The sequence below is a fragment of the Anomaloglossus baeobatrachus genome, chromosome 4 (assembly GCF_048569485.1).
Source record: "Anomaloglossus baeobatrachus isolate aAnoBae1 chromosome 4, aAnoBae1.hap1, whole genome shotgun sequence".
Lineage (NCBI taxonomy): Eukaryota > Metazoa > Chordata > Amphibia > Anura > Aromobatidae > Anomaloglossus > Anomaloglossus baeobatrachus.
Genome location: NC_134356.1, coordinates 110,640,140 through 110,661,761, shown reverse-complemented (window position 1 = coordinate 110,661,761; position 21,622 = coordinate 110,640,140). Strand labels below are relative to the sequence as shown.

General features: G+C 39.7%; 1 protein-coding gene across 1 annotated transcript in view; it reads right to left on the bottom strand.

Moving 5' to 3' along the window:
* Positions 1-21,622, bottom strand: part of LOC142302326 (uncharacterized) — a 306,787-nt gene that overhangs the window by 54,674 nt on the left and 230,491 nt on the right. The window contains exons 19-24 of the mRNA XM_075343388.1: positions 19,667-19,699; positions 18,715-18,744; positions 10,945-10,977; positions 8,588-8,620; positions 5,112-5,144; positions 4,110-4,142 (exon numbers count right to left, since the gene is read on the bottom strand). Of these exons, the coding sequence (XP_075199503.1) occupies positions 4,110-4,142; positions 5,112-5,144; positions 8,588-8,620; positions 10,945-10,977; positions 18,715-18,744; positions 19,667-19,699 (195 nt within the window). The remainder of the gene's footprint in view (positions 1-4,109; positions 4,143-5,111; positions 5,145-8,587; positions 8,621-10,944; positions 10,978-18,714; positions 18,745-19,666; positions 19,700-21,622) is intronic.

The window sequence follows — 21,622 nt, the reverse complement described above, 5'->3', positions numbered from 1 at the left end:
AGCAACAGCTTCCAAATGCAAAACCACACACCTGTAATCAACCCCAGACCTTTTAACTACTTCATTGATTACAGGTTAACGAGGGAGACGCCTTCAGAGTTAATTGCAACCCTTAGAGTTCCTTTGTCCAATTACTTTTGGTCCCTTGAAAAAGAGGAGGCTATGCATTACAGAGCTATGATTCCTAAACCCTTTCTCCGATTTGGATGTGAAAACTCTCATATTGCAGCTGGGAGTGTGCACTTTCAGCCCATATTATATATATAATTGTATTTCTGAACATGTTTTTGTAAACAGCTAAAATAACAAAACTTGTGTCACTGTCCAAATATTTCTGGACCTAACTGTATATTGCATGATCATATCTTGGCGTATGTTGAGCCCTGCAGGAGTCCTCGTATTTAATTTAAACATCCAGAAGGATTCACGGTTAAAAACTTTCCTCTGGAAATCCCCCCCCCTCTCTAATTTATTGACCTTTTCTATGGCTCTAAAACGGAAACCTTTCAAATTACCACCATGACACATCACAAAATGTTTAGTAAACGCAGAAGAGCCGCACAGATTTATTTTGTTCATGTCAGAAGTATGGCACCTAATCCGATTTTTTTAGTGGCCCTATCGTGCAACCCACATATTGTTTACAGCAAACAATGCAATCAATCAAATATATGACCCCTTCACTATTGCAATTCATATATTTATTAATTTGATAGCAAGTTTTAGTAGAAAAAAGGAACTAAATGAATCTCCCTTCACTACATACTGGCATACTTTGCATGGGTAGTGACCACACCTAAAAAGCTTCTTGGTGTGAGCCAGGTATTATTCAGACTAGTAGGGTTTTTGTAATCACTTGGACAAAACATATTTCCCAATGTTGTAGCCCGCTTAGGGACAAATTTAATAGAATTTTCTTTAAGTGTAGTAGCTAAAATTGAGTTTTGATTCAAAAGTGGGATATATTTTTTTATAATCTGGATTATGTCTTTATATTGAGGACTAAATTTTGTAGTGAAAACTATTGATGAAGTTGTATATGAATTTCGTTTATTAGAGTTTTTTCTTTCATTATTCGCCAATAAATCCTGTCTATTTGTATTCTCAATGAATTTTTCTGCTTTGTCCAAAGTCCACCAAGGATAACCCCTATTCTGAAGTCTATTAAAAACTATATCTTTTTGCTCAATGAAATTTATATTGTCACTACAATTTCTACGAATTCTGCTTAGTTCAGCTGTGGGACTATTACCTACCACATGCGGAGGGTGGCAGGAGCTGGCATGTAGGATGGAGTTATTATCAGTTGGCTTTCTATATGGACTAATCTCAATTGAACCATTGTACACATGGCCTATCAGTTTAATATCTAGAAAATTAATTTGGGATTTATGAGTATTAGATGTAAATTTTAGATTATATATATTATTATTCATATATGTGATAAGTTGCTCTGGCTGAAAAATTCCCTCTCTCCATATAATTATCAAATCGTCTATGTAACGACCGTAAATTATTATATTGTCTTTAAATGGATTTGACTCACAGAAAATATGATTTTCTTCCCAGACTGCGACTACCAGGTTAGCTAATGAGGGGGAAACCCTACTAGTCTGAATAATACCTGGCTCACAGAAAGAGGCTTTTTTTAGGTGTGGTCACTACCCATGCAAAGTATGCCAGTATGTAGTGAAGGGAGATTCCTTTAGATCCTTTTCTACTAAAACTTGCTATCAAATTAATAAATATATGAATTGCAATAGTGAAGGGGTCATATATTTGATTGATTGCATTGTTTGCTGTAAACAATATGTGGGTTGCACGAAATGGCGACTAAAAAAATCGGATTAGGCGCCATATTTCTGACATGAACAAAATAAATCTGTGCTGCTCTTCTGCGGTTACTAAACATTTTGCGATGTGCCATGGTGGTAATTTGAAAGGTTTCCATTTTAGAGCCATAGAAAAAGGTCAATAAATTAGGGGGGGATTTCCAGAGGAAAGTTTTTAACCGTGAATCCTTCTGGATATTTAAATTAAATACTAGGACTCCTGCAGGGCTCAACATACGCCAAGATATGATCATGCAATATAACTGACTGAGAAAAATTATTATTCATATGGAACTGTTTTTACATGAAAAGAGGAAAATAAAATTCTTTTTTTTTCTTTTTTGTATGTTTTTAAACCTTATAGTGTTCTTTCTCTATTTCCCTGCTGCAGGTATCCAACACATGTAGAATAATTAATGATGTAATCAACTAATTGATTGTGGTTTTGATCCCTAGCAAAAGGCAAGACTGTTTGTATTATATAGAGAGGTATTGTACTACTTGTTATATATCCATGAATAAGAACTAACACTGCGTTATGTCGAAACACATTGGATGAACTGTGCCTTGTGGATTCTGTCTATCCATTTTTAAAGTGATGAAAATAAAGAAAGTTTTTAATTCATCTGCCTGTGATCCGCTGGATTTCGTTACCTTGTATTTCCCATGTAGTAATGTGCCCATCTTTGTCTCCTGTGGTAATGTGCCCATATTGTCCCCTGTAGAAATGTGCCCATATTGTCCCCTGTAGTAAAGTGCCATATTGTCCCCTGTAGTATTGTGCCCATATTGTGTCCTAAAACAGGAGGAACCATAGTATTAGTGCAAACAAATTACAATTTTATTAGAACAGATCACAAGCAGTGGTAAAAAACATGTTAAAAACAACTACTTAGAGACATGGGGAATGTCATATAATTAAAGGGAGGATGGCAGTGTCTCCTATTGGAAATACATATGTGTCCCTCGGTGAAGAAGAAAGAGTATCCTCATGAAACGCCTGTTGGTGGTTCTTAGATCCATTCCTGGGGTCTTGTCGTTGGTATGAATAAGCTGTTACAGCGGTTCCCTTGCACTAGCACTTTAGGTAACTATGGCCACTTTTTCCATTCTACTCTATTGTGATTTTTTGTCCACCTATAATCCTATAAACATGATTGTTTATAATTGGAGTGTTTTCTCCTATTTGTATATCCAGAACTTTGTGCATTAAGCCAGGTTAGGGAGAGGCTGGACACATATATGTATTTCTAATAGGGGACCCTGCCATACTCCCTTCAATTATATGACATCCCCCATGTCTCTAAGTAGCTGTTTTTAACATTTTTTTACCACTGTTTGTGATCTTTTCTGATAAAATTGTAATTTGTTTGCACTAATACTCTGGTTCCTCATGTGTTGATGCATATGCGAGTAAGTGTTGGTGATGGCTTAGCTGTACCAAGGCCAGGCCAGCCTCTACGTATATGGCTCTAATTTTGAGGATTGTTGTGTCCATATTGTGCCCTGCAGTAATTCCCCAATATTGTCCCCTGTAGTAATGTGCCCATATTGTCCCCTGTAATAATGTGCCCATATTGCTCCCTGTAGTAATGTGCCCATATTGTTCCTTATAGTAATGTATCCATATTGTCTCCTGCAGTAATGATCCCTTTAATAATGTGCCCCATCCTTTAGTAATGTTCTTATTCAAATCCCATTCTTGTCCATTATTATGACATTGTTCGCATACATACATACACACAAAATTATTTCCACCTGTCCTTCGTTCCCGCAGTGTATTCTTTCCTACTTCTTGTGGACCAAAGGCACTTGGACCCCTCAATGATTGTGTCTGGTGCATGAGCTGCCGCTGCTATAAGCGCTTTACTTCACTTGAATGCTTTGCAGCGCCACAAATCATTCAAGTGAAGTTGAAGTGAAGTGAAATCGTTCAAGTGAAGCTGCCCCTGCACCGGCCGCGATCATTGAGGGGTCTAAGTGCCTGTGATTGGCAAGAAGCAGGTAAGAGGACACCACGGGAACGGAGGACAGGTGAGAATAATTTTTTTGTTGGACCCTCTCTCGAGTATAAGCCTTCATGCTGCCCAGATCCTGGTTGATAGAAAGTGCAAATAATAGGGATATAGATATGAGTTGTTGAGTTCAGAAGATGATTATAAGAACAGATATTCTAAATGTTAAACCAACCTTCAATTTACCATTTTGAGTATCAGATGTATTTGCTATAGGCAATGAACCTTCAAATACCATAATTAATTTTTTATATACACTTACGTCTTTGGGAGATTTATCTTCATTGGATTTTTTCTACAACAAAATAAGGACATTGCACTTGTAAAATTATTCAAGAAGTGAAATCAATATTTTTTATGTTAAATGGTCCCAAAATGACTGAGATAACGAATTTAAAAAAAATTGTCCATGGATTATATTTTAAGCTGTCAATAAAATTAGATGATAGAACTGAAAAGTAACTTCACGGTGTTAGTAGAGTCATTAAGAGGTTAAGACTTTTGCACACAAGCCTATTACAGTTTTATTACACATCTACGGTGTACAGAGACTTAATATGATTCTTATAGACTTCCATGAGGCTCTACTGCACAATCATACTCCCGTATTTTCTACTTGCAGATATGGAGAGTTTTTTGTTAAATTCCAATAAGAGTAAAACACAAGCTTTTCTTAAAAATATCAGGTCACTTTAATCATTTAAACAAGTAACAGATGAGGTAAGACTAAAGATCAGCCCAGTCCAATGTGAGTTTAGTGAATGTAAATGTTTCAGTTTTAGACCATAACTGTATGGAAAACTAAGAAATGGTTCTTAGAACAGTTAACCCAAAGTGAGACAACAAAAACTAAAAGATAAATAAGGAGAAAACTAACAGAGATTAACTCAGGAATAGGTACTAGAGGTGGTAAATCGCTTTCAACCTTGGGGAAAGGAGCTTCATCTGGGTCGTGTACAGTCCACAGTATATGAGAAAATAGAATGGAGGCGCTGATAGACTGGAAATCAGTGCATTTGTTTCATTTGTTTCTGTGATAAAGTGGCCAGTGAAAGACTATGAGGACTGGACAGATCTGTCAGCCAATCACATGTCCCTTAGATTGGTGATATTGCATTTTGTTTTTATTAAAACCCAGGAAAGACCAATGTATAGCAAAAGTATTGAAACCTGACCATGGGAATTGAGGGACCACTGTGCTTAATTTATATGGAGAGTATAGCACAATCAACATGTAATATTTCATACTTTTTTATATACAAACCTCATTAGAAGATTTTTTGTCTTTTGATTTGTCCTAGAATAAAACAATAAATCACACTTTAGTTGTAAATATGTGACAAGAGGTGTTTGTTATTTGCCGTATATACTTAAGTATTAGGTAACCCGAGTATATGCTAAGTGAACTAATTTTACCACAAAAAACCTGGAAGACTTATTGGCTCGAGTATAGGCCTCAGGTGGAAAATGCATCAGCTAATGGTAAATTTCAAAAATAAAAATAGATACCAATAAAATGTAATGTGCCCATCCTTGTCTCCTGTGGTAATGTGCCCATATTGTCTCCTGTCTGTAGAAATTTGCCCATATTGTCCCCTGTAGTAATGTGCCATATTGTGCCCTGTAGTATTGTGCCCATATTGTGTCCTAACACAGGAGGAACCAGAGTATTAGTGCAAACAAATTACAATTTTATTAGAAAAGATCACAAACAGTGGTAAAAAGCATGTTAAAAACAAGTACTTAGAGACATGGGGAATGTCATATAATTAAAGGGAGAATGGCAGGGTCCCCTATTGGAAATACATATATGTGTCCTTCCTTGAAGAAGAAAGAGTATCCTCATGAAACGCCCGTTGGTGGTTCTTAGAACCATTCCTGGGGTCTTGTCGTTGGTATGAATAGGCTGTTACAGCGGTTCCCTTGCACTAGCACTTTAGGTAACTATGGCCACTTTTGCCATTCTACTCTGTTTTGATTTTTTGTCCACCTATAATCCTTTAAACATGATTGTTTATAATTGGAGTGTTTTCTCCTATTTGTTTATCTAGAACTTTGTGCATTAAGCCAGGTTAGGGAGAGGCTGGACACATATATGTATTTCTAATAGGGGACCCTGCTATTCTCCCTTCAATTACAGTCATATGAAAAAGTTTGGGCACCCCTAGTAATGTTAACCTTTTTTCTTTATAACAATTTGGGTTTTTGCAACAGCTATTTCAGTTTCATATAGCTAATAACTGATGGACTAAGTAATATTTCTGGATTGAAATGAGGTTTATTGTACTAACAGAAAATGTGCAATCCGCATTTAAACAAAATTTGACCGGTTCAAAAGTATGGGCACTCTTATCACTTTCTTGATTTGAACACTCCTAACTACGTTTTACTGACTTACTAAAGCACTAAATTGGTTTTGTAACCTCATTGAGCTTTGAACTTCATAGGCAGGTGTATCCAATCATGAGAAAAGGTATTTAAGGTGGCCACTTTCAAGTTGTTCTCCTATTTGAATCTCCTATGAAGAGGGGCATCATGGCCTCCTCAAAACAACTCTCAAATGATCTGAAAACTAAGATTATTCAACATAGTTGTTCAGGGGAAGGATATAAAAAGTTGTCTCTGAGAATTAAACTGTCAGTTTCCACTGTGAGGAACATAGTAAGGAAATGGAAGAACACAGGTACAGTTCTTGTTAAGCTCAGAAGTGGCAGACTAAGAAAAATATCATAAAGGCAGAGAAGAAGAATGGTGAGAACAGTCAAGGACAATCCACAGACCACCTCCAAAGACCTTCAGCATCATCTTGCTGCAGATGGTGTCAATGTGCATCGGTCAACAATACAACGCACTTTGCACAAGGAGAAGCTGTATGGGAGAGTGATGTGAAAGAAGCCGTTTCTGCAAGCATGCCACAAACAGAGTTGCCTGAGGTATGCAAAAGCACATTTGGACAAGCCAGTTACATTTTGGAAGAAAGTCCTGTGGACTGATGAAACAAAGATTGAGTTGTTTGGTCATACAAAAAGGTGTTATGCATGGAGGCAAAAAACACGGCATTCCAAGAAAAGCACTTGCTACCCACAGTAAATTTTGGTGCAGGTTCCATCATGCTTTGAGGCTGTGTGGCCAATGCCGGCACTGGGAATCTTGTTAAAGTTGAGGGTCGCATTGATTCAACTCAGTATCAGCAGATTCTTGACAATAATGTGCAAGAATCAGTGACGAAGTTGAAGTTACGCAGGTGATGGATATTTCAGCAAGACAATGATCCAAAACACCGCTCCAAATCTACTCAGGCATTCATGTAGAGGAACAATTACAATGTTCTGGAATGGCCATCCCAGTCCCCAGACCTGAATATCATTGAACATCTGTGGGATGATTTGAAGCGTGCTGTCCATGCTCGGCGACCATCAAACTTAACTAAACTGGAATTGTTTTGTAAACAGGAATGGTCAAATATACCTTCATCCAGGATCCAGGAACTCACTAAAAGCTACAGGAAGTGACTAGAGGCTGTTATTTTTGCAAAAGGAGGATCTACAAAAAATTAATGTCACTTTTATGTTGAGGTGCCCATACTTTTGCACCGGTCAAATTTCTTTTAAATGCGGATTGCACATTTTCTGTTAGTACAATAAACCTCATTTCAATCCAGAAATATTACTGAGTCCATCAATTATTAGATATATGGAACTATAATAGCTGTTGCAAAAACCGAAATTGTTATAAAGAAAAAAGGTTAACATTACTAGGGGTGCCCAAACTTTTTCATATGACTGTATATGACATCCCCCATGTCTCTAAGTAGCTGTTTTTAACATTTTTTAACACTGTTTGTGATTTTTTCTAATAAAATTGTAATTTGTTTGCACTAATATTCTGGTTCCTCATGTGTTGATGCATATGCGAGTAAGTGCTGGTGATGGCTTAGCTGTACCAAGGCCAGGCCAGCCTCTATGTATATGGCTCTAATTTTGAGAATTGCTGTGTCCATATTGTGCGATGCAGTAATTCCCCAATATTGACCCCTGTAGTAATGTGCCCATATTGTTCCTTATAGTAATGTATCCATATTATCTCCTGCAGTAATGATCCCTTTAATAATGTGCTCCATCCTTTAGTAATGTTCTCATTCCAGTCCCATTCTTGTCCATTATTATGCCATTGTTCACATACATACATACACAGAAAATTATTTCCACCTGTCCTTTGTTCCCGCAGTGTCTTCTTTCCTACTTCTTCTGGACCAAAGGCACTTGGACCCCTCAATGATTGTGTCTGGTGCATGGGCTGCTGCTGCTATAGGCGCTTTACTTCACTTGAATGCTGTGCAGAGCCACAAATCATTCAAGTGAAGTAAAGTGCTGATGACAAAAATGGCTGCCCCTGCATCGGCCGCAATCATTGAGGGGTCTAAGTGCCTGCGATTGGCAAGAAGCAGGTAAGAGGACACTACGGGAACGGAGGACAGGTGAGAATAATTTTTTTGTTGGACCCTCTCTTGAGTATAAGCCGAGGGGAGCATTTTATCTGATTTATGCTGCCCAGATCCTGGTTGATAGAAAGTGCAAATAATAGGGATATAGACATGGGTTGTTGAGTTCAGAAGATGATTATAAGAACAGATATTCTAAATGTTACACCAACCTTCAATTTACCATTTAGAGTATCAGACGTATTTGCTATAGGCAATGAACCTTCAAATACAATAATTAATTTTTAATATAAACTTACCTCTTTGGGAGATTTATCTTCATTGGATTTTTTCTACAACAAAATAAGGACATTACACTTGTAAAATTGTTCAAGAAGGGAAATCAATAATTTTTATGTTAAATGGTCCTAAAATGACTGAGATAACGAATTGAAAAAAAATTGTCCATGGATTATATTTTAAGCTGTTAATAAAATTAGATGATAGAACTGAAAAGTAACTTCACGGTGTTAGGAGAGTCATGAAGAGATTAAGACTTTTGCACACAAGCCTACTACAGCTTTAGTACACATCTACGGTGTACAGAGACTTAATATGATTCTTATAGACTTCGTATCACACAGGTAGAAGAGAAGACCGGGTTTATGCCGCGCTAAAAACCAGTGATGCGTGTAAATTAAAAGATTTCCTTTTTATTGGACAGTTCCTACGCGTTACACGCATCAGTGGTTTTTAGCGTGGCATAAACCCGATCTTCTCTTCTACCTGTGTGATACAAAATTCCTCTCCCGGGGCTGCAGCTAAACCACCGGGCACTCACAAGCTATCATAAGGGGTTGTGACTGGCAAAACCTCACCAGGTGAGTGCTTCTTTGTCTTGTCTGTCCACCCTCATACCGGGTAAGACCCTATTGCACTTTTTTCCCCTTTACAGTCTTATAGACTTCCGTGAGGCTTTACTGTTCAATTATACTCCCGTGTTTTCTACTTGCAGATATGGAGAGTTTTTTGTTAAATTCCAATAAGAGCAAAACACAAGCTTTTCTTTAAAATATCAGGTCACTAATCATTTAAACAAGTAACAGATGAGGTAATACTAAAGATCAGCCCAGTCCAATGTGAGTTTAGTGAATGCAAAAGTTTCAGTTTTAGACCATAACTCTATGGAAAACTAAGAAATGGTTCTAAGAACAGTTAACCCAAAGTGAGACAACAAAAACTAAAGATAAATAAGGAGAAAACTAACAGAGGTTATTTTAGGAATAGGTACTAGAGGTGGTAAACTGCTTTCAACCTTGGGGAAAGGAGCTTCATCTGGGTCCTGTACAGTCCACAGTATATGAGAAAATAGAATGGAGGTGCTGATAAACTAGAAATCAGTGCATTCATTTCTTTGATAAAGGGGCCAGTGAAAGACTATGAGGACTGGACAGATCTGTCAGCCAATTACCTGTGCCTTAAGCGGGCTTTACATGCTACGACATCGCTAATGCGGAGTCGTTGGGGTCACGGAATTCGTGACGCACATCCGGCCGCATTAGCGATGCCGTTGCGTGTGACACCGATAAGCGATTTTGCATCATTGCAAAAACGTGCAAAATCGCTAATCGGCGACACGGGGGTCCATTCTCAAATCTCGTTACTGCAGCAGTAACGAGGTTGTTCCTCGTTCCTGCGGCAGCACACATCGCTGCGTGTGACGCCGCAGGAACGAGGAAGCTCCCCCTACCTGCCTCCCGGCCACTATGCAGAAGGAAGGAGGTGGGCGGGATGTTATGTCCCGCTCATCTCCGCCCCTCCGCTGCTATTGGGCGGCGGTTCAGTGACGTTTCAGTGACGTCGCTGTGACGCCGCACGGACCGCCCCCTTAGGCTATGTGCGCACTAGAGATGTGAAGTTTCTCGAGAAAATCTTCTCGAGAAACTTCTGGGAGTGAAAGATTTGCTGACCTCCGGAAAAAATCCGCGGCAAAACCGCATGCGGATTTGCCGCGGATTAGCCGCGGATTTGCCGCGATTTTGCCGCGATTTTCCCGCGGGTGGTTCCCTGCGGATTTTTGCAGTCTGTACTGCAGAAATCCGCGGGATACCTGCGGATTTAATGGACATGTTCATTTTCTCAAGAAACTTTCTCGAGAAACTTTTCTCAAGAAACTTTCTTGAGAAAAATCCGCACCAGTGCGCACAGCTTTTTTTTTTTCTCATAGAATTTCATGGGAAATGTCTGCACAAAGATTGCAGACATTTCTCAAGAAATTTCCGCGGCAAATCCGCGGGTAAATCCGCGGGTATTTTGCTCTAGTGCGCACATAGCCTTAGAAAGGAGGCGGTTCGCCGGTCACAGCGACGTCGCCGGACAGGTAAGTATGTGTGACGGCATGGGCGATGTTGTGCGGCACGGGCAGCAATATGCCCGTGTCGTGCAACAGATGGGGGCGGGTACCCACACTAGCGATATCGGGACCGATATCGCAGTGTGTAAAGTAGCCTTTAGATTGGTGATATTGCATTTTGTTTTTCTTAATACCCAGGAAAGACCAATGTATAGCAAAAGTATTGAAACCTGACCATGTGAATTGAGGGACCACTGTGCTTAATTTATATGGAGGTTATAGGGCAATCAATATGTAATATTTCATACTTTTTTATATACCAACCTCATTAGAAGATTTTTTGTCTTTTGATTTGTCCTATATTAAAACAATAAATTACACTTTAGTTATAAATACGTGAATAAAGGTGTTTGTTAATTACCGTATATACTCGAGTACAAGCCTAACCAAGTATAAGCCGAGGGACCTACTTTTACCACAAAAAACTGGGAAGACTTTTTGACTCGAGTATAGGCCTCGGGTGGAAAATGCTGCAGCTACTGGTAAATTTCAAAAATAAAAATATCAATAAATGTAATGTGCTCATCTTTGTCCCCCCTTGTACTAATGTGCCCACCTTTGTCTCCTGTGGTAATGTACCCATATTGTCACCCGTTGTAATGTGCTCATATTTTCCCCTGTAGTAATGTGCTCATACTGTCCCCTATAGTAATGTGCCCATACTGTGCCATGAAGTAATGTGCCCATACTGTTCCCTGTAGTAATGTGCCAATATTGCCCTGCAGTAATGCGCCCATATTGTTCCCTGTAATAATCAGCCCATATTGTCTCCTGTAGAAATGTGCCCATATTGTCCCTTGTAATAATGTGTCCATATTGTCTCCTGTAGTAATGAGCCCTCTAATATTGTGACCCATCCTTTAGTAATGGCCTCATCCTGGTCCCATTCTTTTCCCCTTTTTTGCCGTTGTTCACATACACACAAAAAACATTCTCACCTATCCTAAGTTCCCTCGATATCCTCTTACCTGCTTCTTGCAGACCACAGGCACTTAGACCCCTTGATGACTGCATAGGCACTAAGACCCCTTGATGACTGCATGCAGTGCAGGTGCCGCCACTGCTGTAAGGTAAGCGATTTACTTCAGTGCTGCAAATCATTCAAGTGAAGTAAAGTGCTTATGACAACAGCGGCTTCCCCTGCACTGGCCGCAATCAGAGGGGTCTAAGTGCCTGCGGTTGTCAAGAAGCAGGTAAGAGGACACCGAGGGCATGGAGGATGGGTGAGAATAATGTTTTGTTGGACCCTCACTAAGTGAGTATAAGCTTAGAGGGGGCGTTTTCATAAAAAAAAAATGACTGAAAAACTCGGCTTCTACTCGAATATATATGGTACTACATTCTGGGATTTACTAGAATTAAGGGGTTAATTACATCTTAAGTTGCATTGATTTAACTTGAAGCTTGTATGCACAAATGCAAAATTATTTATCACAGCTTTGTAGCGGTTTATGATTTTTATATGGACCATAAATAACTTTTAAGCTCCCTAAGCTCCATAAAGCACTCAGTAAATGATTCTGATATCCCTGCAAAACCCAGTTGGCTGATTTTGCTCAGTTAAGGCCCTATTCGACAGGAACATTTCTTAAAGACAGCAACAAGCGAATAGTTATTGCGTAGTTATCGTGTGTATAATCTAATTAGTACACAAGTAAATGTTGGCTCGAGAGATAACTGTTGCGTTCGATGGAAAGTTGCTAGTCATTGAAAAATGCTTGTATTACACCTTAAGATCAGACCAAGATTTTAGCACTTGAGGCTGCTGTTTATGTGGGTTATCGTCTAGTGCGATGTGGTGATGAGGTGGTAACGACTTATTACACAGTGAAATTTTATGTCGTCAAGGGATCATTTTTAAGCAAGTTGAAAAATCTAATGTCAAGAATCTAACAATATTGTGATTGTGATGAGCTATTACACACTGAATATTGCTCTGTTTTGAATGATATTGCGTTTTTTTCTTGTGATTTTTCCACTTCTAATAAGGGCTTTACTCTTCCTGTCCTGCACTGGTCATAGAGATCAATACATGATATTGAATAGAGATAGACTGCAGTACTTGGTAACAGCCACTGAACAATGTACTAAGTTGTGGTGTTCTGCTTACATCAAGCACTGCCATCAGGACATATTTGAATTTTCTATAGGTCAACTACGTAAGTTATATACCGATATAGGTCATGTATGTTATGGTGCAGCATTAAAATATAACTCAGGCTTATATACCTTTTCTATATTCAGTGTCTTCATTTATACCCAAATATAACAAAATTGCCAACACGATTACAAAGTCAAAAAAGTAACATGAAAATAATGTTTCCTCTCATAATGGTACTGTGTGTCTGGCCTTTATTTGGTGCCACGTAGTTACTTGCAATTTGAGGGCACTGTCTGGCAGTAGTTTTTTTTATTTTTTTTAACTATATTTTTATTCAAATTTTTCAATAACATAACACTGGCATAAGCGAATTCAGCATTGTAAATTCAATTCAAAAACATTACATTGTCATGTTTGATCATCCCAAATTCCATACCAGTTTTTAAAATCAATAACCGTAACATGGCAAGATAAAGCAAAGGAAAGCAGCGACCCCTTAACCCAACATTCTTATCATTCCCCCCATTGAACCCTTGTGAACATAGTAATGACATACAATAAAGAAGTCCCACTCAAATCGGTTATTTCCCCCTCTTCTTTTAGTCACCTTTTGGCCTTTCCTCCCCCACCTCCAAGCCATCCAATGTATCCTTCAATTTTTCAGTATGATACCAGACTGTGTCTTTGAAAGGTGACATAATCCTGACTATCTCCTACCGAGTACAATAGGCCAGTATGAATTTCTTCCATTTGTTAAAGTGCTGTCGTATTCTATCCGCCCTCCTTTCTGCATCCAATCCTTCTATTTCAAGAAGATGCATGAGCTGACCCAAGATCTCTTCAATCATAGGAAGCCTAGACTCCAACCAATTTTTTAGTATCGCTCTCTTGGCTGCCAGAAGTATCACATGTATAAGTCTGGGTGGGTTAGTCATCTTCCCTTTAGTATCGTTCCCCTCCTCACAATGGTGAAAAATAGCGAACCCAGGTGAGAGCCAAACTTCAAGACCCCACACCTTTTGTATACAACTTTTGATCTGTGACCATAATGGACTCAAATGAGGGCAGGACCACAACCCGTGAAGGAGATCAGTTCCACTACTCTTACATTTAGGGCAAAATGTAAGCCTGTCTGGCTTTGATGCTGATGGAGGGAGATTAAAACCATAAATTGCCTTGTGCATAATTCTAAATTGGGTTTCTCGCCAATGCTCATTTAAAATTGATTTACGAAGAGCATTCCACCCTCCCCTAATTTTTACCCCCATAGACGGGTCCTCAAATTGTTTTTCCCAAGATTTAAAAAACACTTCCAGGTGCTGTCCTATTAATAGATCACGCATGGCTCCATAAAGAAAAGAGATAGATGATGAAGTTATTGAGTTCTTTACCAGACAATCAAAAGAGTTAAATACTACCTCCTGGGTCACATCATGCAACTGAGTCATAATACTATATTTCACTTGGTCATATTGCACTAGTTGGTTAGGCCCCAAGCCATACTGCGCTATAATTTCGTCTCTACTCAACCATCTAGGCTCTGAGGTGTGCAAGAGATGAGCAACAGTCCTTATACCCCTCACCTTCCACTCTTCAAACAGCTTATTGCTTGTCCCCTGCACAAACTCCGGATTCCCCCATATAGGCAAGTATTTGGATATTTTATGGGGAAGTTTGTAATTTTTCCTCAATGCCTTCCATGCTGCAATCGTGTCTTTAAATAAGGAAGAGTGCTTGATATTCACTGGGAGATTAGCCTGCCTAGTATGAAGTAATGCCACCAGATCCCAAGGTTGTGCATAGTCTCTCTCAAGCTCCAACGCTGAATAATGCCTAGAGCCTTTAATCCAATCCAATATATATCTAGTCAAACAGGCTATATTGTAACCCCGAATGTTCAGTAAACTGAGACCTCCATGAACCTTAGATGCCATCAGCTTCTTAAGCCCTATACGAGGGCGTTTCCCCCTCCAAATGAAGTGTGAAAAACCTCTATTTAGCTGGACAATATCTTTATGATTGAGAAGCAGGGGAAGTGTTTGAAGATGATGATGATACATTACTGGCAGTAGTTTTAGGTACAGGTGCATCTCAATAAATTAGAATATCATCAAAACGTTAGAGCCATTACAAACAGAATTATCTATTTCAAGTGTTTGTTTCTGTTGATGATTATGGCTTACAGCCAATGAAAACTCAAAAGTCATTATCTCAGAAAATTAGAATAATTACCACAAAACACCTGCAAAAGCTTCCCAAGCATTTAAAATGGTCCCTTAGTCTGGTTCAGTAGGCTAAACAATCATGGGGAAGACTGTTAACTTGACAGATGTCCAGAAGGCAGTCGTTGACACACTCCACAAGGAGGGTAAGCCACAAAGGTCATTGCTAAAGAATCTGGCTGTTCACATAGTGCTGTGTCCTAGCATATTAATGGAGAGTTGAGTGGAAGGAAAAAGTGTGATAGAAAAGGTACACAAGCAACCGGGATAACCACAGCTTTGATATGTCTATGCATGATGCTAGGTTTATCTGGGATAAACTCAAAAAGGTCCCGATCCGCTCTCAGAATCCCCCAATGCTTTTTAATAATGTTGTAAACTCGCTCCTGATTGTGAGTCAACTGTGCCAATAATATGCATGACACCCTGCTCCAATTCTCTCTGTCTTGGGGCCAATAAGGATTGTCTATTTCTACTTCTAGCAAGTCCAAGAGATTCATACAGAACCCATTTAGGATAACCCCTAGCCAGGAATCAAAGAGGTCTTTGGCTTGATTTCTAAAGTCTCATTCCCTGGTGCAATTCCTCCTTTTCCCCTCCCCACCTTTTTATTTACCCTGTATATTTGGGTGTGTGTGAGGGAGCATGGAGTCGGAGAGTACGGGGTTGCATTTACACTGCCTCTCTGTGGCTTCATTTGCCTTTTTTATCCTATTATTTGTGACAACTAACCCTTTCATTTTCTGTACCTATGGTCATGTAGTGTGTGTATATATTTGTTTGTCTATTCATTTTGGTGTGTTTATTGTCAGGTTTATTCCTGCTTTTTTTAAAATAATATTATCTAATAAAATTGTATTTTTATGGGAATGTGTTTAAAGGGAACCTGTCAACACTTTTTTGGTGTATAAGCTGCGGCCACCACCACTGGCCAGATGGGTGTCTCCATTCTCCGGTGCCGATGCTGCCTCTTTTGGCCATCTTTGTCCTCCTTCTTCTCTAGCCGCGGTGCATGATGCGTCTGACGTCAAACACACTTGCCAGCATTCAGGTCCTGAGCAGGCGCACTTTGATCTGCCCTGAGCAGGGCAGATCAAAGTATTGTAGTGCACCTCCGCAGGATCGGCGAGTGTGTATGACGTAGGATGCGTCATGCACACAGGAGTCAGAAGGAGGACGAAGATGGCCGAAAGAGGCGGCGCCTGCACAGGACAACGGAGACGCCCATCTGGCCAACCGAGCAACCGTTAGGTAAGAATTATAAAGTGTTTTTTATGTTCTCACAGCGGCCTGGACTCTTATATACAGCATGTTAGAATGCTGTATATAAGAGCCAGGTGGTGGTGGCCGCAGCTTATACGCCAAAAAGTGGTGACAGGTTCCCTTTAATGTATTTATAGGATTATTCCCTTAGCACTATCAAATGGTTAAGTAGTTTTTTTCCAGAAGCAAATAGCAATGGATGGCTCTCCAAAAGACATACTGATATGGAATTTAGATTGTGAGCTCTAATGGGAAAAATGTTGCTGATTTATGTAAAGCTCTGTAAAATATATTGAAGCTATACAAAAATAAAGATTATTATTATTATATTTCTGAGAAAATGGTAAATCTGTCATTATAGTGCCAAGTATTTTATAATACCCAGTATGTTCTAGTGCCCATAGGTTCTGGAGACACACAGACTGTAAATTTAGTATATTTCTGTTAACAGATGATAGACCTCAGTGGGGACTCATGTTTTGTGGGTTGAGCTGAATTACTTTGGTGGCAATTGGGGTACAGAACTTGTTGGATCAGTTAACATTTAATCTGTGCTCTATGCATAACATTTAAATAAGGAGTTCAGTCTACATCTCCGAAGTACATGATCAAAGTGAAATGCCAGATGGATCCATTCACTAATGAAGCAGTAGAGTTACTATGGACTCTCTTTGGCCTCTGTTCATCAGTATTCATCTTTTCAAAGGTGGTTAAAATTGTTGCTGACCACACTTTTGTGCATGCCTAAAAAGACGCTTAAAAAGATGGACACCACCAAATCACAGGCTAGACGGGAGGTTAAACTGACTCCCTCTGCCTCAATACAGTGAACTTTCATTGGTTTTGTCTGAATCATGTTTTTCAGAGATAAACACATAAACCCTGGTGTAAGCACTCAGCGACAAGCACTAGATAAATGAGTGCTGCGCCTTACTGCAATCTTATTGAAGGCAGAATAAACATATTAACAGCAGTAGAATTGGCTTTATTACTATTTTTTACACTGTTCACCAAAAAATGGTGGATACACCATATCACCAGCCACAGTGCTGCTGCGCTGGATAAACCCAGTACCTTTATTTTCAAGGTATTCTCTACCAATGCTATTAATCCACTCAAATTTCCATATCCCAGGCACCCATCTTTAAGCAACTCTTGACTAAGACCCAGGCAGGGTCGAAACGTCGAATGACTTCACAGTCGCCTCAATAAATTTGAAATTTTTCTTGCATCACAACCAATGAGTGCAGTGAATTTATTTATTATCTTGGATTGGACCCATTTTTCACTTGCACCACCACCCACTTGTCTAAGTGCAGACCAATTTTTTTATCTATACCACCAAAAAATGGGGCACAGCTGACATCAACTCAAAAAATATTACTCAAACTGCAATCTCAACAGGGCAAATCGGGAAGAACTGGTGCAAAGCATCAGCATTACCACATCTAATGGATGGCGGCACAGTGGCTCAGTGGTTAGCACTGCAGCCTTGCAGCGCTGGGGTCCTGGGTTCAAATCCCACCAAAGACACCATCCGCAAGGAGTTTGTATGCTCTCCCCGTGTTTGCGTGGGTTTCCTCCGGTTTTCTCCCACACTCCAAAGACATACAGATAGAGACTCTAGATTGTGAGCCCCAATGGGGACAGTGTTGTAATGTGTGTAAAGTGCTGTGGAATTAATAGCCCTATATAAATGAATAAAATTATTATTATTAATTATGTATCACAACTGGGGCGGCTGTGGGCTGCTATTTTTATGCTGGGAAGGGACAAATAGCCATAGACCTTCACAGCCTGATAATAATAATAGTCCTTCCACAGGACAGTGAGTACCATGTATTGCATCACTGGGTCCTATATATACCCGAAGATGGGATGCAGCTAGCCAATCACATGGCTGTGATGGCTGCAGGGAAGCGCCGACAGCCATAAATCTTGATGATTGATTGCTCTTCAGCCTTTCAACAAACTTTGTTCAGCCTACGAACAGCTTTCAACTCCAAACTTGACCATGGACTCCAGTGAGAAGTCTGTGTTGGAGTTTGAGCACCAGACATCAGGTGTCTCGTATGGACCTCGAACTTTACAGTTCGGGTTCACTCATCCCTAATTGCATCATAAAAGTAATTTTGGTGAGTTAATAACTTAATAAATTAGATGGTACTGAGCAGCTGACACTTTTTAATGGGCAATTTGTTTTATGCAGGGGGCAGTGTATTGTGATACATGTTTGCTTTATGCCAGAGCTACCCTGGCTAAACGAATACTTTGTTATGCCCACTGATGACCTTATCACTTCTTGAATCCCTGTATCAAGCATCACCCTGGCAATTCTAAAATTGGCAACCAAAGTGCATTTGCATTTACAGCTTTGTTGATCCTTTATAGTATACAGAGACTTAATACATTGTCATAGCCTTCTGTGAGGCTGTTGAAGAAACTAACCTCTTTGGGAGGGTCATCTTTGGAAATTTTCTACAACAGAATATGTAAATTACACGTATAAATGTGTGAAAGTAGCAGAAAACAGATTTTTAAAAAAATAATAATTATTATTATATTTTAGATATTCCAGCAATAATTAAAACAACTATTGTGAAAAAAAATTGTAACAAATACAATTTTAGATTAGACTATGTGTTAAAGGGAACCTTTCATCTGATTCATGTTGCCCAAATCGTGGCTCATATAATAGGCAAATAGTCATGGGTTATCTAGTTAAGAAGATGATTATAAGAACAGATAATCTAAATGTTTTGACTTTAATTTTTTACTAGTGATGAGCGAGCACTACCATGCTCGGGCGCTCGGTAGACAGAACGAGCAGTTGAATGCTCGAATGGGCACAACTCAAGAACGTTAGTATAATGGACGACAATGGGGGTCTTGAGCATTTTTCCAGGAAATCTAATGTAAAATGATCGAGTCCCTCATTGACTTTCATTATACTTGGGTACTTGAGTTGTGCTCATTCGAGCATTCAACTGCTCTTAATGAATACCAAGCACCTGAGCATGGTAGTGCTCACTCATCGCTATTATTTATTAGTTTATTTATTAGTTATTGCACTACAATGTATTTCCAGGCCGCTAGCAACAGTGACTTGGATGGTACTGTGTGTATGGCCTATTTTAGAGGCACTTTGTGACTTACACTGTTCTGCAGAGAGCACTGTGTTGTGATGAGTTGTAAGCCAAACCCACCCAGGCTAAAGTGATGCGATGTTATGCCTACTGCTGACCTAGTCACTTCTGGAATCCCTGTGTCAAGCATCACCCTCCCAGGCTTGGAAACCAACAGTGCCTTTGTTTTACAATTTTGCTATCTAGAGTATCGGATGATTTTGCCATATACAATACATTTTGCAATACAATGGTTAATTTTTCAATAAGCTTACGTCTTTGGGAGATTTATCTTCGTTGGAATGTTTCTACAACAAACATGAACATATCACTTGTAAAATTGTGCAAGTAGTGAAAGTCACATTTTTTTAGAATTAATTTAGATTTTAAATGTTCCCAAATGATTGAGATAACAAACTTAAAAAAATTGTCCATGGATTATATTTTTAGCTGTTAATAATATTAGATGATACACCGCACAAGTAACTTCACTGTGTTAGGAGAATGATGATGTGATTAAGACTTTTGCACATGAGCGTACTACAGCTTTATTACACCACTACGATGTACAGAGACTTAACGGAGATGGTGGGTAGTAAAATTAGGTCCCAGCAGTCATAGTGTTAATCCCACCCGGCTGCCATGGGCAGCCGGGGGATCCGCGCACATGTCAGCTGATTTGTACAGCTGACATGTGTGTCTAGCAGGCAAGAGCAGATCTGCTATCTACCTGTTAACTCCTTAAATGGTGCTGTCAAAATGTTATTGCAGTCAAAGTTTATTCACCGCCTGACACTGGAAATCACGTGACATGATCACGTGGAATCTAATAATTGTCTTGGTAGCACAGGGTCATGTGATGACTCCTGTAGCTCACATGAGTCACTTCTTGTTTCACCCAGCTGAGAGCTGTGTGAGAGAGGAGATAGGCTAGTTTCACACTTGCGCTGAACGGCATCCGTTGCATTGCATTGTGTGACGGATGCAACGGATGTGTTGCATCTAGTGGTACAACGGATGCATTGGATCGTACAAAACAACGGAACCTGCTTTTTTTTTTTTTTTTTTTACACTTTTTCCGGCGGCAGACTATTGTGAACGATCAGCTAATCACCCAGCTGCCGGGCGATTAGCTGATCGCTCTCAAAAGCCGGCTGCCAGGCGATCAGCTGAGCGCTCTCAAAAGCCGGCTCCTGGGCGATCAGCTGATCGTTCGGCCACCGAGAGACAGTTAAAAAAAAAAAAAAAAGATGAGCATGCACAGTGAAAAAAATAAAGGATTCCGCCGCTCAAAAAACGTTACATGCTGCGTTCCTTCCGCCCAGCGGAAGCAACACACCGTCAGGCAACGGGAGCAACGCAGGCCCATCAGTCGCAATCCGTCATCCATACAAGTCTATGGGAAGCAACGGATTCTGCTGTTTTCCAAAACGGCGGATTGCGACTGAAGGAAAACAACGCAAGTGTGAAACTAGCCATAAGCATATATCGTGTTCACAGATTCCAAATGACAAAATTACGTTTTTTGGTCCCGGCAAATTTTGCACAAAATGATAACAGTAAATAAATAACAGGCGATCAAAATGTAGCATCTGCGCAAAAAATGTTACCATTAAAAACGTCAGCTCGAGATGCAAAAAAATAAGCTGTCAATGAGCCCCAGATCCTGAAAAATGAGAACGCTATGGGTCATTCTGATTCTTTTTTAACTTCGCAGATATAAGTAAACCTATACATGTTTTGTGTCTATGAACTCGCAACAACCTGAGGCACCACACCAAAATATCAGTTTTACCATACACTGTGTGCAGAATTATTAGGCAAACGTAAACATCCCGCCCACCTCCTTCCTTCCGCATTGCAGGCGGGACGCAGGTAAGGAGATGTTCCTTGATCCTGCGGCGTTATACACAGCGATGTGTGCTGCTGCAAGAACGAGGAACAACATCACACCTGTCGCTGCAGCCATATTATGGAAATGTCGGACACTAAACCGATCATACGATTACGATGCTTTTGCGCTCGTTAATCGTAGCTAAAAGGATTTACATACTACGATGTCAACAGCGATGCTGGATGTGCGTCACTTTTGATTTGACCCCACCGACATCGCAGCTGCGATGTCGTAGTGTGCAAAGTACCCCTAATACTTGGTTGCACAACCTTTAGCCAAAATTACTGTGAACAACTGCTTCCGGTAACCATCAATGAGTTTCTTACAATGCTCTCCT